Raw genomic sequence first — 15,290 nt, 5'->3', positions numbered from 1 at the left:
CTTGAGCAATTACGCGTTACGAGTCGGTAAAAGCCCATCTGCAGCTGGACGACCAGCACTACATCATCAACTCGAGGTTTACGCGCTGACAACGTTTTGCTATTGCTCTGCTAGTACATAATCGTTTGACTCTTCCTCTCCTTTCCTACATTCCTTCCAACCTTTCATTCCTGGCCGCCCCTCCTGGCTCTCCCTGCTCTAACACAAGCTCCCTACCCACACAGCGTGTCGATGATTCGAACAGTTCTGCAGCATCGCCTTAGTGCTCTCTTTGGGATGATTTGTCTCGGGTTTTGGTTTTATGAGTTTGGCCCAACTAGCTTGTGGGCATGGTTCACGCTTGTGTCTTCCCTCGCTGCTGTGGTCGTGTTCCTGTTTGTTGCGAGAGCGTATATCGCTCCTTACGTCGTCATGCGTTTTTCCAATCATCTACGTGTACGGAGCATTAGTCTTCGCTCGATTCGCGGTCTATACTTCCGTCGGGGAAATCGTACGTGGCACGTCGAACGCATTGGCTATTCCTACCGTTCGTCTGGGGAGGGCAAGCCCAGAGGAATACTACTTAAGATTCAGGGTCTCAGAATTGAGATCGAGCAGCTATCACGCGAGCAGCCCGCTCGGACTAAGCATAGGCGCAGACTCACTCTCGTGGACTTGTCGCCTTCCCCACTGGCTCTGCATTTATGGTCCATCATGTCAACCGTATATTGGGTATTCGACCCGATCATCCGCCCTATCATCCGCATTTCTGTCACGTCTATTTTGAATCGGGTGATTCACCGCATCCCTACTCTAACTCAAGCCCTTCGTCTGGAACTTGAATCGGCTGTCATCGCGCATACAGCTATCCCAGATGCCCAACTCGTCATTGAAGGAGCAGACTTAGATGCACATCTTACTTTCAGCTATCTTCAAGTCCCAGTTCCCCATTCCGACCAAATCAACGGTGAAGGGGACCACAGACCGTCTGCTGCAGCATTGGCTATGGGAGCATGGAAGTCTCGGCTTGCGATGGGTTTCAAGCGTACGTGGAGACGGGCTTGGGATAGCACACTGGGCCAAACAAAGGCTTCTTTGACGTTCGATTTGATGGTCAATAAGGTTATTGGTGACACCCCTATACATAGTGAGTGTTCATGGTTGGAATCAATGAATGATATTAATGATCTCATTTTCAGGTCATCTGGGCGGCGAACCGATTATAAATCTGTCTGAGAAACTAACTCTCTGTGGAGCTGCTCGATTCAGTCCAAGAGACGGGAAGATAGAAGTGGGGAGTGTCGAGGTTGCTTTGCGCGTTCCGAATGTCCATGTCTCCATCGACCGTTGGCAATCCATCCTTGCGATAATCGACAGCCTGAAAGCAAAGAACGCACAATCTCCTGCCTCACCCTTGCTGACATCGCCAGTTTCGCTTCAAAGTCCTACGCTTTCGAGTGAAAGTAGTTCTGCAGTGCGTGTCATCTGGCTGCTTCGATGTTCAATATTTTAACGCCTCACTCGAGTCCTTTAATCGTCCCCACTTTTCATCGCCGCCCGCTCGACCTCGCAAGAGAAAGTCTCACATGGTGAGCGGATATAAATCTTGACGAGAGATAAAGGTTCATCGTTCCACTATGCAACATAGTCATTGTCCTTGTTATCCAAGATTCAAGTGGACATATGTTCAATCAACATCACCAAAGCATTCAAAGGAGATGTTTACAGGGCTTCTGTGCAGGATGTATCTTGCGTTTGCGGTCCAAGCGACCTTGATCACAACTCTTCGCATCGCGCTTGGCTCGGATCTCACCATTCGCCCACTTCTTCCGTTTACGTTTTGCGGCTCAAAATCCGGGAAAGTGCTCTCAGTAGGCTCAGCAATGTCTTCACTAGTAACCTCCAGGTGCTTCTTGTCGGTACCTTAGATGCGTCCTTCACGGCATCGGAATGGCCTTCGTCTTTGCAACAGATTTCACCGGGTGATCCAAATCGGCCTTTGTTGATGATGGATCTCACACTCGCTGAATTTGCTGTTACGGACCGCTTGGATGTGGTACATCAATTATTAAGCAGCCAATCAATATCATCACCTCCCCGTGCGTCCCCCGCACTCTCTGAGACTTTATCACCTATCCCTCGAATTATCGCCAACATTGAAGTCGGCCGCCTTTCTGCACGTCTAATGTGTGTGGATGCAATGGGCTCTCAGACGCCATTTTCTTTAGTCTTGGAGTCCAAAGGTCTTCATGCCCATTGCACGTCGACGTTCCGCACGAAGCCGTCTATCACATGCAATTCTGATCATACGTTCTCTGATCAGACTGGGCTGCACATGATACTGCAGTGGGACTTTCATATGGAACCCGTCTTCTTGAACTTGAACACAACTTCTTTTTCGCGGAGAGCGTCAAGACGGTTCTCCACACATAATCCGAACTCGGAAGTGTTTGACAGCCTGCTCTCCCTCGAAGCAATTGAAGCCAAGGGAAGATTAACTGCTGTAGGGGAATTCATTGATGATGGACGAACCGCATTCAATTTGCTGCGCACCAAGTCTATTTTCCTCGACCTACACTGCTACACAGAAGGGATCATATTGGAATTGTGGCACCCGCAGTCTGTGGCTGCTTTAATTACCGTCATCCCCTTACTTCTGGTGAAGGAGAGCACGCCCTCGCCCTCTGATAAACCTCTCATACTACCTCTGGGTTGCGCCGTGTCTCTATCTGTCGCTCGGCTAGTCCTTTTCGTCACAGGTCAAGATATTAATCCCAACGCCGAAAGCGATGTCACATGTGGTGTTGCGTTTAGCACAGGCATAGCAACGCGGTATTGTTCCATGCATCCAGAGCAAGTTCAGTCTGTAGAGCATGCGAGGGCACGTGCGCAGAACAGACATAAGTTATATCTTCCTGCAGACTACCTCGCAGAAGCATTGGTTTCTACAAGGGCTTCCGCGGCATCCACTGAAAGTGCTGCTTATGGGAAATTGGTTTTGTGGAACACGTCTCTGCGTTCAGCTGCTGCTGACACATATTCTATGGACGACCCGTATATCTTCGAGAAAGACGATCCTGCATTCTCGGGAAAACAGTTCGTGTTCTTACGCAGAACGGAGGTCGACGTCACTTCCCGAGGGACCAGGTTACAAAGCTCGGGGATTTTGCAGTGCAGTACGCACGTCATATCTGCAACCGTCGATGAAGTCCGGGTTTCCTTTGACTTGGGCCATGTCACTGCCTCCTTCCTTGCACTTCAAGTATTGCGGAACGTAATACCTAAGTTACGACCTGCAAAAGTGTCCAGTGGCTCGCGCGCCCTGAGCTTGAGCTTCCGGGGAATGGTCAAGGCACTGCAGATCCGGTGGAATTTACCAGGGCAGCAGCCTATCATGCGGATCAACTACCTGGAGGCGACCGTCAGTCCCGGGAACGCCGAGTGCTGCTTCAATTCATTGGTGTTCTGGGTTCCGATGCCTGCAAAGCCGCATCGATGGAAAGAGATAGAGGAAGGTATATGGGAGGAGCTTGGGCGTTTGCATAGGTGCAGAGTTAGTTATGGAGGTAAACCTGACGATGCTATCCTGATTGAAGGGGACAGTATCCGCTTCGCAGTCCCTTCAGGATATGTACTCGCGGACTTGCTCCTTGCCATTACCCTGACAATCAAAGCTTCGCGCCACATACATCGTATGGTTGCCACAGGCACATACTTTCCTTTCCCTCTCCCAGAGGCTGAAGGTTCGAAGGTTGTGCCGAACATCTCGGTGTCCATCCGTGTCATTTGCTTGGAGGCAGGAGATGACCCTTTCGAATCTCAGCTGGGGTTGCTTTGGAGGACTGGCCTTGACGCTGCTAAAGAGCGCATTCAGCGGGAAGACGCGTTTGACGCAAAAGTAGCTGCAATATTGGCTGCAGAAGGAGTTGATGCTTCACCGTCACATAACACTGCATTCAGCTCAGACTACCAGTTTGACGCGGGACATTCTATTTCTGTTCGTGAGGCCCGAGAAAGGCTACACATGCTCCATTCTCTTGATTGGCTTCTTCGACATAAACAACGAAGGCAAAAAAGGGCAGTAAAAGAAGAAGATTTCCACCGAGATTTCCGAGGGCCAAATCCATTGAAGCGCCCGACTAGTGTCCCTAATCTCGTGAACGTCACCGGCAGCCACCGTACACCACCCCTATTCCGCGCCGTTATCCATGGATTTCAGCTACAGCTCTCCCAGCCATCATTTGCATTGGAGCAACTACCTGACTTCTTATATGTTCATGGCCAAGGCGTCCCCAAGGACACCTGTTATACGCTCCTTGTTCCAATGCATCTCGATATCTCCTCAACATCTCTTCGAGTCACGCTTCGAGATTATCCGTTGCCACTCCTGCATATCCCGTTTCATTCTGAAGGCAAAGACCTGCCTGTCCTGAGGTTCATTTCTGACTTGGTCATTTCCGAGGACATGGGACCATCACAATCTGTCGAGTGGGTTCCCTGTACCATCGGCGGGGCTCAAGGTGGCTTTGTTCCGAGTAGCCCTCTCATTATTGAAATTCCCAAAACCATCATGCCCGTTAAGACATACGCTAATCCTACTGTCAAAGTTATGACCGATGGGGTAACAGCCTTTGGTTGGGGCGTGAGCTACAGTGCAACTACTCAAGATCTCGTTCGGGTACTGGAGAGCTTAACATCAGAAACGCGTGATCCGTCTCCCAGCATTGGATTTTGGGACAAGGCACGTCCCATAGTTATCCTTATTGCTGTTTATGGATCTGATTATGTGTTTTAGCTGAGGCTCATTTTTCACTGGACTATCGAAGTGTCATTCGCCAACGAGGCCAGGCTCTACATGAAAGGTGCGGCTTGAGGTGCCGTCATTTATCATATGTATTAATTTATGTCACTGCGATAGGTACACGTGATCCATACACCCTTCACGATGAAGGTGCTGGCTTTGGACTCTGTTGGAAAGGAAATCCCAAATTACTCATTGGATTTCCGAACGACGTCAATGAACTTGTTCAGGTATCAAGTGATACCATGTCTATCATCATTCCAAAGTAACGTCGCCTCAATTCACACTAACGGGAAAGACTGAAAACCATGGGTAGGTTCCATTGCGAGTGGGATGCCGCTCAAAACAAGCCGGACGCCAGTGAAGTGCACAGCACCGCGCCCGGTTGCCTTAAGACCTGTGCCAAACTTGGCTCCGGTGTACGTTTTGGAGTTGGTGTCATCCTAGAACGGTCTTGCAGCAGCGAAGATTGTGCATCTTGCTGCCCCGGTTCCTCCTTCGACCGTCATTGTCGCTTTTTCACCTTCCGGCCTCATCATGATGTACAGCTTGTGACTACGAGAACGGACACACGTCCCCAGGTTAGGTTGTTCTTGTGATTGCCTTCCCCCCGCTGATTGTTTCTTCAGACACTTCACGACTCCTATAAGGGCTTCCGATCTGACTTCATCCACCTCTCCGTGTCTTTAACATCTTCTCTGCATTCGCATACTTGCGCCGATCCGTCCAGCCCGAGCAGTTTCCATTTGACACCACACGCGTTTGCTCATTTTTGGTCCTGGTGGGCACTCTTCGACGGCAATTTGTCCTTGCCAGTCAGACAGGGCTCGTATTTTCCCTCTAAAACAGTGTCCCCCAAGTTTGCTCGCCACCTTGCGACTGTGAAGTACCGATTAGTGGTGCCTCGCCTATTCATATCTCATGTTTACATTGATGACACGAGAGACTCCTGGGTTTCTGGAACCACCTCCTTTGTGGGCACCAAGGCTAACGTTGGCCATTTCCAAGCAGATATGCACCAAAGGGACCAAGAATCCATTGCTCCAGGCGACAGTGAGGATAGCATCAAGGTTGTGCGACATAAGCCCTTCTATGCAGCGGAGGTCGTCATGAAAGACATGGACCTTCGCGCCATGCTGGCCACCTTTTCTGAGCCCCTGAAGCAAGCCATTCCGTTGTCGTTCGAAGGCGATCGGGACACTAATAACTCCACAAAGCCGCTACCAACAATCGCTCCCTCCGACTGGATTGATGCCGACGACTTTGTGGAAACGGATTGGTCTTCCAAACATGAACCAGATATACAACTCCTCCCATTGTTGCTTTGTTCCAGATTGACTTATTTCAAGAAAAATGCCACTTCTGGAGCTATGGAGGGTAGCAAATTTGGTGTAGAGGATACGCACACGTGTCTTCTTGGAAGCGAGTCGTGTAAGCTATTTGAAGTGCTTCTCTTACTCGGCTCTCGTGCCTGATGATCCGAATGTAGCTGTTCCACAGATTGAAGTCGACCTCGCCAATCATCGAATCGCGCAACTCCGGGACCTTGCCACCCTTAACCCTCACGCCAATGAAGGGGTATATCCAAATCTTCATTTGCGAAGCAATAATGTACTAAGTGAAACACCAGACCTCAACTTCTCTGCACAGGATGATAGCCTTGTTACAAGACTACGTGAATCATTTACGGATGACCGAAATTCCTCACACGGGTTCTCGGAGCAGCAACATTGAAAACTATTATATGCCTTCTGAAACTGTCGAGGCTGACGAATGGGCAGAGTTTGAGAACGTCTATCAACTTCATGCTCCCAAGGTTTTCATGAACGATTCCATCCGTGATGTCTGACGTTCTTGGTATGCTCCTCCGATGTTGTTACTCATTACAATCTACAGATCATGCTACAGTACTATAACTGTTCAAAAGCACGACAGGGATTTGAGTATCACATGGCAACGCGGTTCGTGAAACATTCACATGCACCCTTGACTGCCCCTTGATCGTTTGCGACTTCTAGTGCTGTCAAGTTCATCAGAGACCAGGCTGAAACTGTCTCGTCAACTGGGCCCCCGACCGATCGTGAGAAGCTCAAGAGCCCCGTGAATACGGCTCAGACTGCTGCAACTGTTTTAAAAAGAATCTTGACTCGGGATCGCAATGATGTCTCGATCGAGGTTGCGGATGACGTTGCAGATGGAGACGGTGTCATCAATCCCCTTGTCGGCTGGGACGAAGGAGTGGTATTGCAGAAACGCCATTTCTGCTTGCTTTTGAAGCCTCAGATCGTTTTGCGCAATGAAGGAAGTACTGATTCCGTTTCCGTCTTGGCTGCTGTTCAGGCTAAGCTGCAATCGTTCACAATCATGGACAAGTCTAACCTGGAGGATCCGGTCAGCGGTACCGTCATGACTAGGTAATGTTCGATCCTTGAGTAGTTATATCAAAAGCCTCACTTTATGACAGGAGTTACATATCTTTGGATGGTCTCCAGACATTCTGTCCCGTAGACTTGGCATCTTGTGGCGACGGATGTGTGCCACTGGAAGTTCTCATCGACTACCGTTGTGAAAGTGACACCTTCGACAGGATAGTACCCCAGACAAGCGCTACGTGCCAGTACGATCGGTTTAATCGCCTTCGTCTACGTAACAATGTAACATCGGTCACTCGGTCTGTGCCAGACAATGAGCACCGTCGAGGCAAATATGCTCATTTACAGAATGAGACAGTGAGTCTAGCGCGTATGACTTTTCTGCTCTTATTGACAAACCGGCAGGATCTGGTCCAAGTCCGCGTTCCTCGCTTCACTGTTTCTGCCAGCGACCATCACTTCCAATCCATATCCAACATTATCACAAACCTCATACTTTTCTCCGATGCCGCTCACAAAACTCGGTTGGAGAAGCTTGAGGCTTTGCTCTTTGCCTACGACTTCACAGACTTCACATCCGCGGCAAATGTTGTTTCGGATCTACAAAGTCGTCTCAGAAACGCCCTTGAGACGCGGAGGGATGCTGAAAATCATGCGCTATCGGCAATCTCGGAGACCAGGCTGGAAATAATCAAGCTCAAGGCCCATATCTTCCTTCTGACTGAGGAACTTAATCTGATATTCGATGCCATCAAGTTAGCCCAGGATCGAGCCGATGAGCGCTCAGACCAGAAGTCAGCGCTTCTGCTTCTAGCTTCTTCTTCGGAAATTTCGTGGCAAATGCTGGATGATCATCAAGAACTTCTTGCAAAGCTTGCAGTCCGCGACATCGATTTCTCCTGGCTCAGTAAACAAGATAGTTCGACGATGGCCAATCTCGTGGTGGGAGACCTTCAGGCATTTGACGGCTCTCCTGATGCTCCCTGGCCTGAGATTGTATCCAAATTTGAGGACCCATCTAATCACCCCATGTGCAAGGTACGCCCTCTGACCTCGCTGCCCTCTCTCTTTGACATAACACGTTTCAGAGAGGAGTCTTTCTTGACGCTAATTGGGCAGTGCTTGCCCCTGTAGGGGGAATTACTATCTATGAAAAATTCCAGCTTGAGTTCCACCCAATCAGACTTCAGCTAGATGCCAGTCTTGGTCAGCGAATCATGGAATACGTCTGGCCGGCACGGAGAAGTAGGAACAGGGGCATCGACACTGCATCTCCGTGCGATACGCACCACCCCAAACCTCGAGCGTCATTGGATTCTTCTAAACTCCTCAACCAACCACGCTCGTCGCTCGATTCCACCAGCCTCACTCCTCCTCTACGTAAGTTAGGCTCCTCAAGGTCGTTCACAGATCTGCGGAGTGCGGCGGCAGACTCCATGATCATGCCATATCCTGCTACACAATCCAATCAGCGTTCTTTCACAGCAGATGCGATGGATGAATCTCGTAGACACAAACACGCGATCATACGACAGGTATCGTTGGAACACAAGACCGATTTCGATGAGATGAAAACGCGCTCCTCCCAAAAAAACTTCGTGCTTGTTAAGATCTCCAGGTTAGTTCACAAGAAGTGGACAATTGCGCACGAGGATGCTCACATCGATTTCTCAGTTTGGAGTTGCTGCTAAGCATCATGAAGGCTTCATCTTTTGAATGCCGTGATGCGCGCATTCGAACGCACGCATTGGAGATTAGAAACCAGACCTGGAGTGTATGTTTCATTATCTATGCGCTCAATATTGTCGACTAAGTTCGACGCTGTAGTTCGAAGAGCTAGTTGATCAGTTTATCCCATCGGATCTCACGTGGAAAGGCTGGGTCAAGATAGCTTTGCATCAACCATTGGTTCCGGTGTTCCCTGTGGCTCGAGAGCTATTCTCAAAGACGAAGCTAACAGCTTCTAAAAGTGTCTCGCAGCTAGATCCTCGACCCCCTCGGAAAATACTGAAGCTAAAACCAAAGCGAACGGACACCAACTCAACAGCTGCACCAGCGAGACCAGGGACATCATCCTCATGTGGTGCCAACCCTAGTAGATTTGTTGGAATGTCCCTCACGGACGAGCCCACCGATATGGATGAATCAACTCCTGCCCCTATTGTCCCAGATATTAGTCGTCCGTCAAGCCGCGCTCGGCTGCTCAGTGTTTTCAGTCGCAGCAGAAGGAGTCTAGACAGTAACCCCGACGCAAGTGATTCTACTTGACTTGTTACAGGCTATTGACTTATTATGTAGTCGGGACGCCAGTCTGTAGATCATCGCGATACTGACTATCCAGTATCCAAGGAAGGTCTCTGATGAATGCTCACAAGGACTCTATCTTACTGCTTGCTCTTAATTCATTTCGCCTGCTTGTTGGTACTATAGTAGTGTCACTATTCTGCATCTGCCTTGCAATGCATGTACATATCAGGGCCAGGCCCCAGATATCGGATCCCGTGACAAAAGGTTTCAGGTACCATGAGCCCATGTGAACGTAGATAACCAAATAAAATATCCATATTCACATAGTCCAGCACACGAACGTGTTGCTATTAATATCGGCGCTCCAGCGGTGATGAGCGGCCCCACTGGCAGAACTACTACTAGGAGAAGAAGGTCTGGGCCTACTATAAGTTCTATTCTTCAAGAAAGAGACGTACTTGAAACTTTCCATGCCTTCCGTCAGGATAAGGAAGACTCCATCTACATATCTTCTCCTCCCCACCAGATTCGACAATGATATCGAGGCATCATCATCGCGGTCCATCACGGTACGCGGACAGCGTAGTATGGGCAGCCTTCCCAGACCTACCAACGCGCAAATTGTTTCTGCTCCGGGCAACAAGCAACGTTTGAGGAGCCACACGACAAGTGGGGCGTTCGAGTCTGTTTCCCGCCCTCCCATTAACCGTGGAAGGTCTGGGTCTAGAAGTAAGGTCGTTGAGCACGTTCTAGCCTCTCGCAGGCCATCCGTGTCATCTCCCTCGCTGTCACATCACGGTTCTCCTGCAGTAGACGACCATGGGACCATCAGGGATAGGTTGCAAGTTTCTCAGACCGACATTTCGACTCACAGCCAACCTGGTGTCAGGGCACCCGGTATCGTAGAAAGCGCACTCGAACCGCAACAAAGCCAGCAGCTCGACGAAAGTATTATCCATGATGATATAGTGGATCATTTGGATGCAATTGGTATTGCTGGATTTCTTTCAGCGTTAGGTTACACTGTTCTTATGCCTCCAGATCCTCAGGTCGCTATTGTATCTAGTCTGGCCAATGCCGCTAATTCTATTCTAATGTAAGTGTTCTTCATGTTCAAATGGATCAATGGAGTTTAACAATTGTATCAGCCCTCCGTTGAGCTTCTACTCTCGAAAACCAGTAATTGCGTTGTTTTATCCCAGTGGACGACAAGGCCGGGACATGGAATTCGCTGGACATGCTCAAATTGAATTTGATGGCATGGACGAATTATTAGACAGACATGTCGAAGATGTTCTAACTGGTCGGTCCAAGGTCAAGCGTACACTCCAAGGCGTTTGGTCGTTTTTGAAAACACGTCAGTGTATCTTCAGTCATTTGTATTTTGATGCTTGCTCACGCTCTTCGTAGCGATAGGCGTAAGTCCGTTATGTAGCAATATGATTTATTTGTGGCTTACTAACTGTGATTGCAGATCATAACGGGCATTTACGGTTTTCTTGTTGGTACGGAGATCTGTCGACTTCTATTATTAGGTGCTGACCTTTCACAGTGTTCTGGGGAGCTGCGCTGGTGTTATTTTTGCTGAAGTGGATTAATCTACACAATGCAAATACCCAGGGTTTTTGGGTTGAAGTATGCTCTCAGGTCGTGTGTGGTCCGTCGTTGTACATTTCCCATAAACTTCCATAACCCTTTCCATCAGGTTTATTCACCGTCACCGGTATTGGCCTAATCCCTGCGCGTGCTCTTGACACATATAGTGGGCCCCTGTGATCTTTGGTCTCAACGCAATAACCAACTTTCCAAGCAGGAATCTGTAAAGTTTGGCACTACAAGCATAAAACAACGAAGCTACGAGATAAAGCTGGTCTCCCTCAGCTATTCGATGTCGATGACTTGCCCGATCCTGCCTACGACCCTTCCTTTGTCCATGTTCTCACTGAACGGGAGCAACAGGATTTACATCATCGTACGTACCTAGACTTGTAGTGGCTCATGACAGGCGTCGCTTACTTCTATGACGCAGAACAAGTTAAGTTTCACGAGAGTCAGACATGGTACCGCCCACACGGTACTGTGACCCACCGAGTAAGTTCTTTCATATCTATTGCATGACAATGCATTGTTGACATCATTTGGAAGGCATTTCCAATCAAGTGCGTCCTTCTGACTCGGGTTATGTCTTTGCTCATATCCGCAATGCGTATCACAGTACGGCACTCTGGATATGTCTCTTTATCGATGGAAATTCTGCCTTTCAGGTAAATGTCGCGAAAAGCAAAACTACGCCTATTTACTAGTGTCCAGGTCATGCTGTCAAGTTGCATGTGGTCTATGAACCGGTAAGCACTTTTCTGAGGCTAAATTTGTATCGAGCTAATTCTCTCCGCCAGATTTGAGCGACCGGCGTGGACCACAGGATCACTCATTCCCGCGTCGTTTTTGTGCGGGATAATCGCTGCAATATTGATTTGGCGAGGTGGAAAACTGACCAGACGCACGGAGAAGATCGAAAACACCCTACGAACGGCGCTTGCGATGGACCAGTACGATGGTCTTTTGCACGTGCCAACCACAAATATTTCGACAAATTATCCTAGTGAACTCCCCGGCCAAACCAGTACCGCCGGTACACATGACTTGCACGCGTCTTCGGAGAAGCGTGATAATAGCGGTGCGATCTGTGCTCCTCCAGCAGTATCGCCTATTGTAGAAGAAATGATGATTAAATAGATTGACCACTCATCAGCCTACCTTTATACCTCGTACCTTCACTCTCACATTGTAGATCTGAGGCGTTGGATATTGCATGCTAATATCATTTATTCCATGGAACGCAATACGGTACATTAAGGATTGTTGAAATCCGACTACTACGAACATAGACGCGCTAAGCTCCTGCCTCACTCCCGAGACACTTTGCGGGCCCACAAAGCAGCAACTATCTGTTGCCCTGTCCATATTGACGACAAGCTCGCCGGACATTGTTTTCTTTTTCTCGCAACAACTACCCGAGGTCAAGTGTAGGCCAGTTCCCCAACAGAAGGGCCATAATAATTTAACCACTTTGTGGGCGCTGTTGAAGCGCAATGTGTGAAGAATTAGGCATTAGCTCTGGCCCAGCGTGCGGCAGCAACCAAGTTGGCCAAGGAAGCTTCGGTTTCCTTCCAGCCACGAGTCTTCAGACCACAGTCCTGTAAAAAGGTATGAGTGGTGGGTTTAAAGCGAACACTGGATATTCTACTTACAGGGTTGATGAACATGAGGTGGTCGGGAATAATGGCCAGGGTGGTCTGGAGACGCTCAATGATCTCTTTCTCGCTGGGGACACGAGGCGAGTGGATGTCGTAGACACCAGGACCAATCTGGTTGGAGTAACCGTATTGTTTGAAGGTGTGGAGGAGCTTCATGTCACTCTTTGAGAACTCGATAGAGATGACATCGGCATCGAGACGCTGAATGGAGGGGAAGATGTCGCCGAAGTCGGAGTAGCAGAAGTGAGAGTGGGTCTGAGTGGCATCGCTCACACCAGCGGTGGAGAGCTTAAAGGTGTCCACAGCCCATTGCAAGTACTCATCCCAGTCAGAACGACGGAGAGGAAGCTAAAGAGTCTTGATTAACAGCAAGTTACTCTGATCACGCGAAGACACTTACACCCTCACGAATAGCAGGCTCGTCGACCTGGATGGCACTGATACCAGCCTTCTCGAGATCAAGGACCTCATCACGAAGCGCAAGAGCAAGCTGCTGCGACTGCAGCTTACGTGGAACATCGTCACGAGGGAAGGACCAGTTCAAGATAGTGACAGGGCCAGAAAGCATACCCTTCATGGGCTTGGTGGAGACGCTCTGTGCGTAACTGCTCCACTTGACAGTCATCGGCTTGGGACGGCTAACGTCGGACACGATGATGGGGGGACGGACATAACTGTTGGTAAAACAATAAGGCTCGATTATTTAAGTTTCCTTGTGACGCAATACTCACCGAGATCCGTAACTTTGCACCCAGGCGTTTTGAGTGAAGACGAAGCCGTTCAGTTGCTCGCCGAAGTATTGAACCATGTCATTACGTTCAGGCTCGCCGTGGACGAGGAGGTCGAGGCCAACTTTCTCCTGGAACTCGACGACCATCTCAATCTCCTTCTTGATGAACTCATCGTATTCAGCCTCGGAGATCTCGCCCTTGCCGAGCTTGGCACGGGCAGTACGGATCTCTTTGGTCTGAGGGAAAGAACCGATGGTAGTGGTAGGGAACCTGGGCAAGTTGAGGTGCTTGGCCTGGACTTCCTTGCGAGTGGCGAAGGGACTCTTGCGGTCGTACATGTCAGGGGTAATGGCAGCAACACGCTTGCGAACAGCGTCATCCGAGGTGGACTCGAACTGGCGACGCTTGGCAATGGAGACCTTGTTAGCCTCAAGGGCAGCAGAGACCTTGGGGTCTTGAGAGCCAGAGAGAACAGCTGCGATGGTGGCAACCTCGGACGCCTTCTCAAGGGCAAACGAGAACCAGTCCCTTTGTTGCTCGGTGAGCTTCTTCTCGGAAGCAAGAGTGACAGGGGTGTGCAAGAGAGAAGAAGAGGTGGCAACGATGACACGGTCAGCACCGAGAGCAGCGATGGCAGTCTGTGCATACTTGATGGCAACTGCAAAGTCTGCTTTCCAGATGTTACGTCCAGAAACAACACCAAGAGAAATCACGATGGGAGTGGACTTGATGGCAGCAAGAACCCCGCCGAGCTGCTGGGGTGCACGGACGAGATCAATGTGGAGGCCAGCAATGGGGAGCTTGGCGATGAAGTTGATGTTGGAGTCCAAGCGGTTGAAGTAGGTGGTGAGCATGATCTTGGGAGCGACAGGGACAAGCTCAGCGTAAGCAAACGCATACTGCTTGTCGAGTTCAGCACCCTTGTCGAGAACAAGGATGGGTTCATCAATCTGGACGGATTCGACGCCAGCAGCCTTGAGCTCAGACAGGAGCTGCTTGTAAACAGGCAGGATCTTGGAGAGCAACGAGATAGGCTGGAAAGTGGCGGATGCTTCCTTGGCGGCCTTGCCAAGGACAAGGTAAGAGATGGGGCCGAGAACAACTGGGCGCGTGACAACGCCAGCCGCTTTGGCCTCCTTGTACTCGGCAAGGACCTTGTTGTAGAGGAGCTTGAAGTCGGTCTCCTCGGACAACTCTGGGACGACAAAGTGGTAGTTGGAGTCGAACCTGAAACATCAAATCAAATCAACAACACCATTTAGGGATAGTGAAACTAAGACACGTGCCATTTCTTCATTTCACAAGCGGGCACATCAACGCCGCCAGCCTGGCGACCACGGCCCATAGCGAAGAAGACGTCGAGGGCAGAAAGCCCAAGACCCTGGTAACGCTTAGGGATGGCGTTGAATGCCGCAGAGTGGTCAAGCACGTGGTCATAGAGGGAGAATTCTCCACTATAAATATATTTATCAGATTAATAAACATGTTTGATCTCGAAGAGAGTACCAACCTGGGGATCAAGTCGACACCTCGTTCTTTGAGGCTAGTCCAGCTGGACTTTTTGACATCGGCAGCAGCCTTGAGCAAATCCTCTGCGGAGAGCTTGCCAGCCCAGTAGGCTTCAACAGCCTTCTTCACCTCACGATTTGCACCTATCAATCGAGATCAGATACGTCTAGCTTATGATCAAGATTATCTATGTACCGATGCGGGGGAAACCAAGAACGCTTGACGACACCATTCTGAATGAGTTATGGAGGTAGGAAGAAGGGAATTAAGAGGCTATCGATTGAGTTGCGTGATTTTGAGTTATAACTTGTCTGAGTTCGCGCCTGCCCTGAGTTCACATTGCACAATAGCAATCGATCAAAGATCTAATCAATTGCCACGACACATGTACATG

General features: G+C 49.5%; 3 protein-coding genes across 3 annotated transcripts; 2 read left to right on the top strand and 1 right to left on the bottom strand.

Moving 5' to 3' along the window:
• The first annotated feature begins 2 nt into the window (after positions 1–2).
• On the top strand, positions 3–9,688 carry DFJ58DRAFT_769554 (golgi-body localization protein domain-containing protein). Its single transcript, XM_041389016.1, has 18 exons — positions 3–1,126; positions 1,179–1,453; positions 1,506–1,568; positions 1,628–4,720; positions 4,775–4,841; positions 4,898–5,045; positions 5,097–5,361; positions 5,410–6,211; positions 6,270–6,358; positions 6,411–6,623; positions 6,677–6,741; positions 6,799–7,194; positions 7,245–7,509; positions 7,558–8,190; positions 8,241–8,770; positions 8,827–8,926; positions 8,980–9,402; positions 9,451–9,688. Exons 1-18 carry the CDS (start codon positions 232–234, stop codon positions 9,511–9,513), a joined length of 8,385 nt encoding a protein of 2,794 aa, XP_041247712.1. The 5' UTR covers positions 3–231; the 3' UTR covers positions 9,514–9,688.
• Positions 9,689–9,869: 181 nt separating this feature from the next.
• On the top strand, positions 9,870–12,135 carry DFJ58DRAFT_724013 (uncharacterized protein; the record flags this gene model as incomplete). Its single annotated transcript, XM_041385082.1, has 12 exons — positions 9,870–10,495; positions 10,548–10,756; positions 10,810–10,817; positions 10,874–10,904; positions 10,952–11,056; positions 11,105–11,161; positions 11,213–11,371; positions 11,429–11,490; positions 11,545–11,558; positions 11,615–11,663; positions 11,710–11,744; positions 11,796–12,135. The coding sequence occupies 12 exons, from the start codon at positions 9,870–9,872 to the stop codon at positions 12,133–12,135; spliced, it is 1,695 nt and encodes a 564-aa protein (XP_041247711.1).
• A 63-nt stretch (positions 12,136–12,198) lies between these two features.
• Positions 12,199–15,259, bottom strand: DFJ58DRAFT_904562 (cobalamin-independent synthase). The gene is made up of 7 exons (XM_041394917.1): positions 15,092–15,259; positions 14,898–15,039; positions 14,674–14,841; positions 13,388–14,614; positions 13,057–13,330; positions 12,651–13,004; positions 12,199–12,596 (listed from the first exon to the last, which is right to left on the bottom strand). The coding sequence occupies exons 1-7, from the start codon at positions 15,126–15,128 to the stop codon at positions 12,504–12,506; spliced, it is 2,295 nt and encodes a 764-aa protein (XP_041247710.1). The 5' UTR covers positions 15,129–15,259; the 3' UTR covers positions 12,199–12,503.
• Positions 15,260–15,290: the final 31 nt, after the last annotated feature.

Source organism: Suillus subalutaceus (genome assembly GCF_016647625.1).
Source record: "Suillus subalutaceus strain FC151 chromosome Unknown DFJ58scaffold_17, whole genome shotgun sequence".
In the NCBI taxonomy this organism is placed as follows: Eukaryota; Fungi; Basidiomycota; class Agaricomycetes; order Boletales; family Suillaceae; genus Suillus; species Suillus subalutaceus.
Note: the sequence above shows the minus strand (reverse complement) of the source record. Positions and strands in the feature narration are given on the sequence as shown.

Coding starts and splice junctions, on each gene's coding strand:
- DFJ58DRAFT_769554 (XM_041389016.1), top strand. CDS start 232: ATGATTCGAACAGTTCTGCAGCATCGCCTTAGTGCTCTCTTTGGGATG. Junction 5,362..5,409: donor GAACGGACACACGTCCCCAG/GTTAGGTTGTTC, acceptor TTGTTTCTTCAG/ACACTTCACGACTCCTATAA. Junction 6,359..6,410: donor ACCCTCACGCCAATGAAGGG/GTATATCCAAAT, acceptor GTGAAACACCAG/ACCTCAACTTCTCTGCACAG.
- DFJ58DRAFT_904562 (XM_041394917.1), bottom strand. CDS start 15,128: ATGGTGTCGTCAAGCGTTCTTGGTTTCCCCCGCATCG. Junction 14,842..14,897: donor GGTGTCGACTTGATCCCCAG/GTTGGTACTCTC, acceptor ATATATTTATAG/TGGAGAATTCTCCCTCTATG. Junction 13,005..13,056: donor AGCCTGCTATTCGTGAGGGT/GTAAGTGTCTTC, acceptor AAGACTCTTTAG/CTTCCTCTCCGTCGTTCTGA.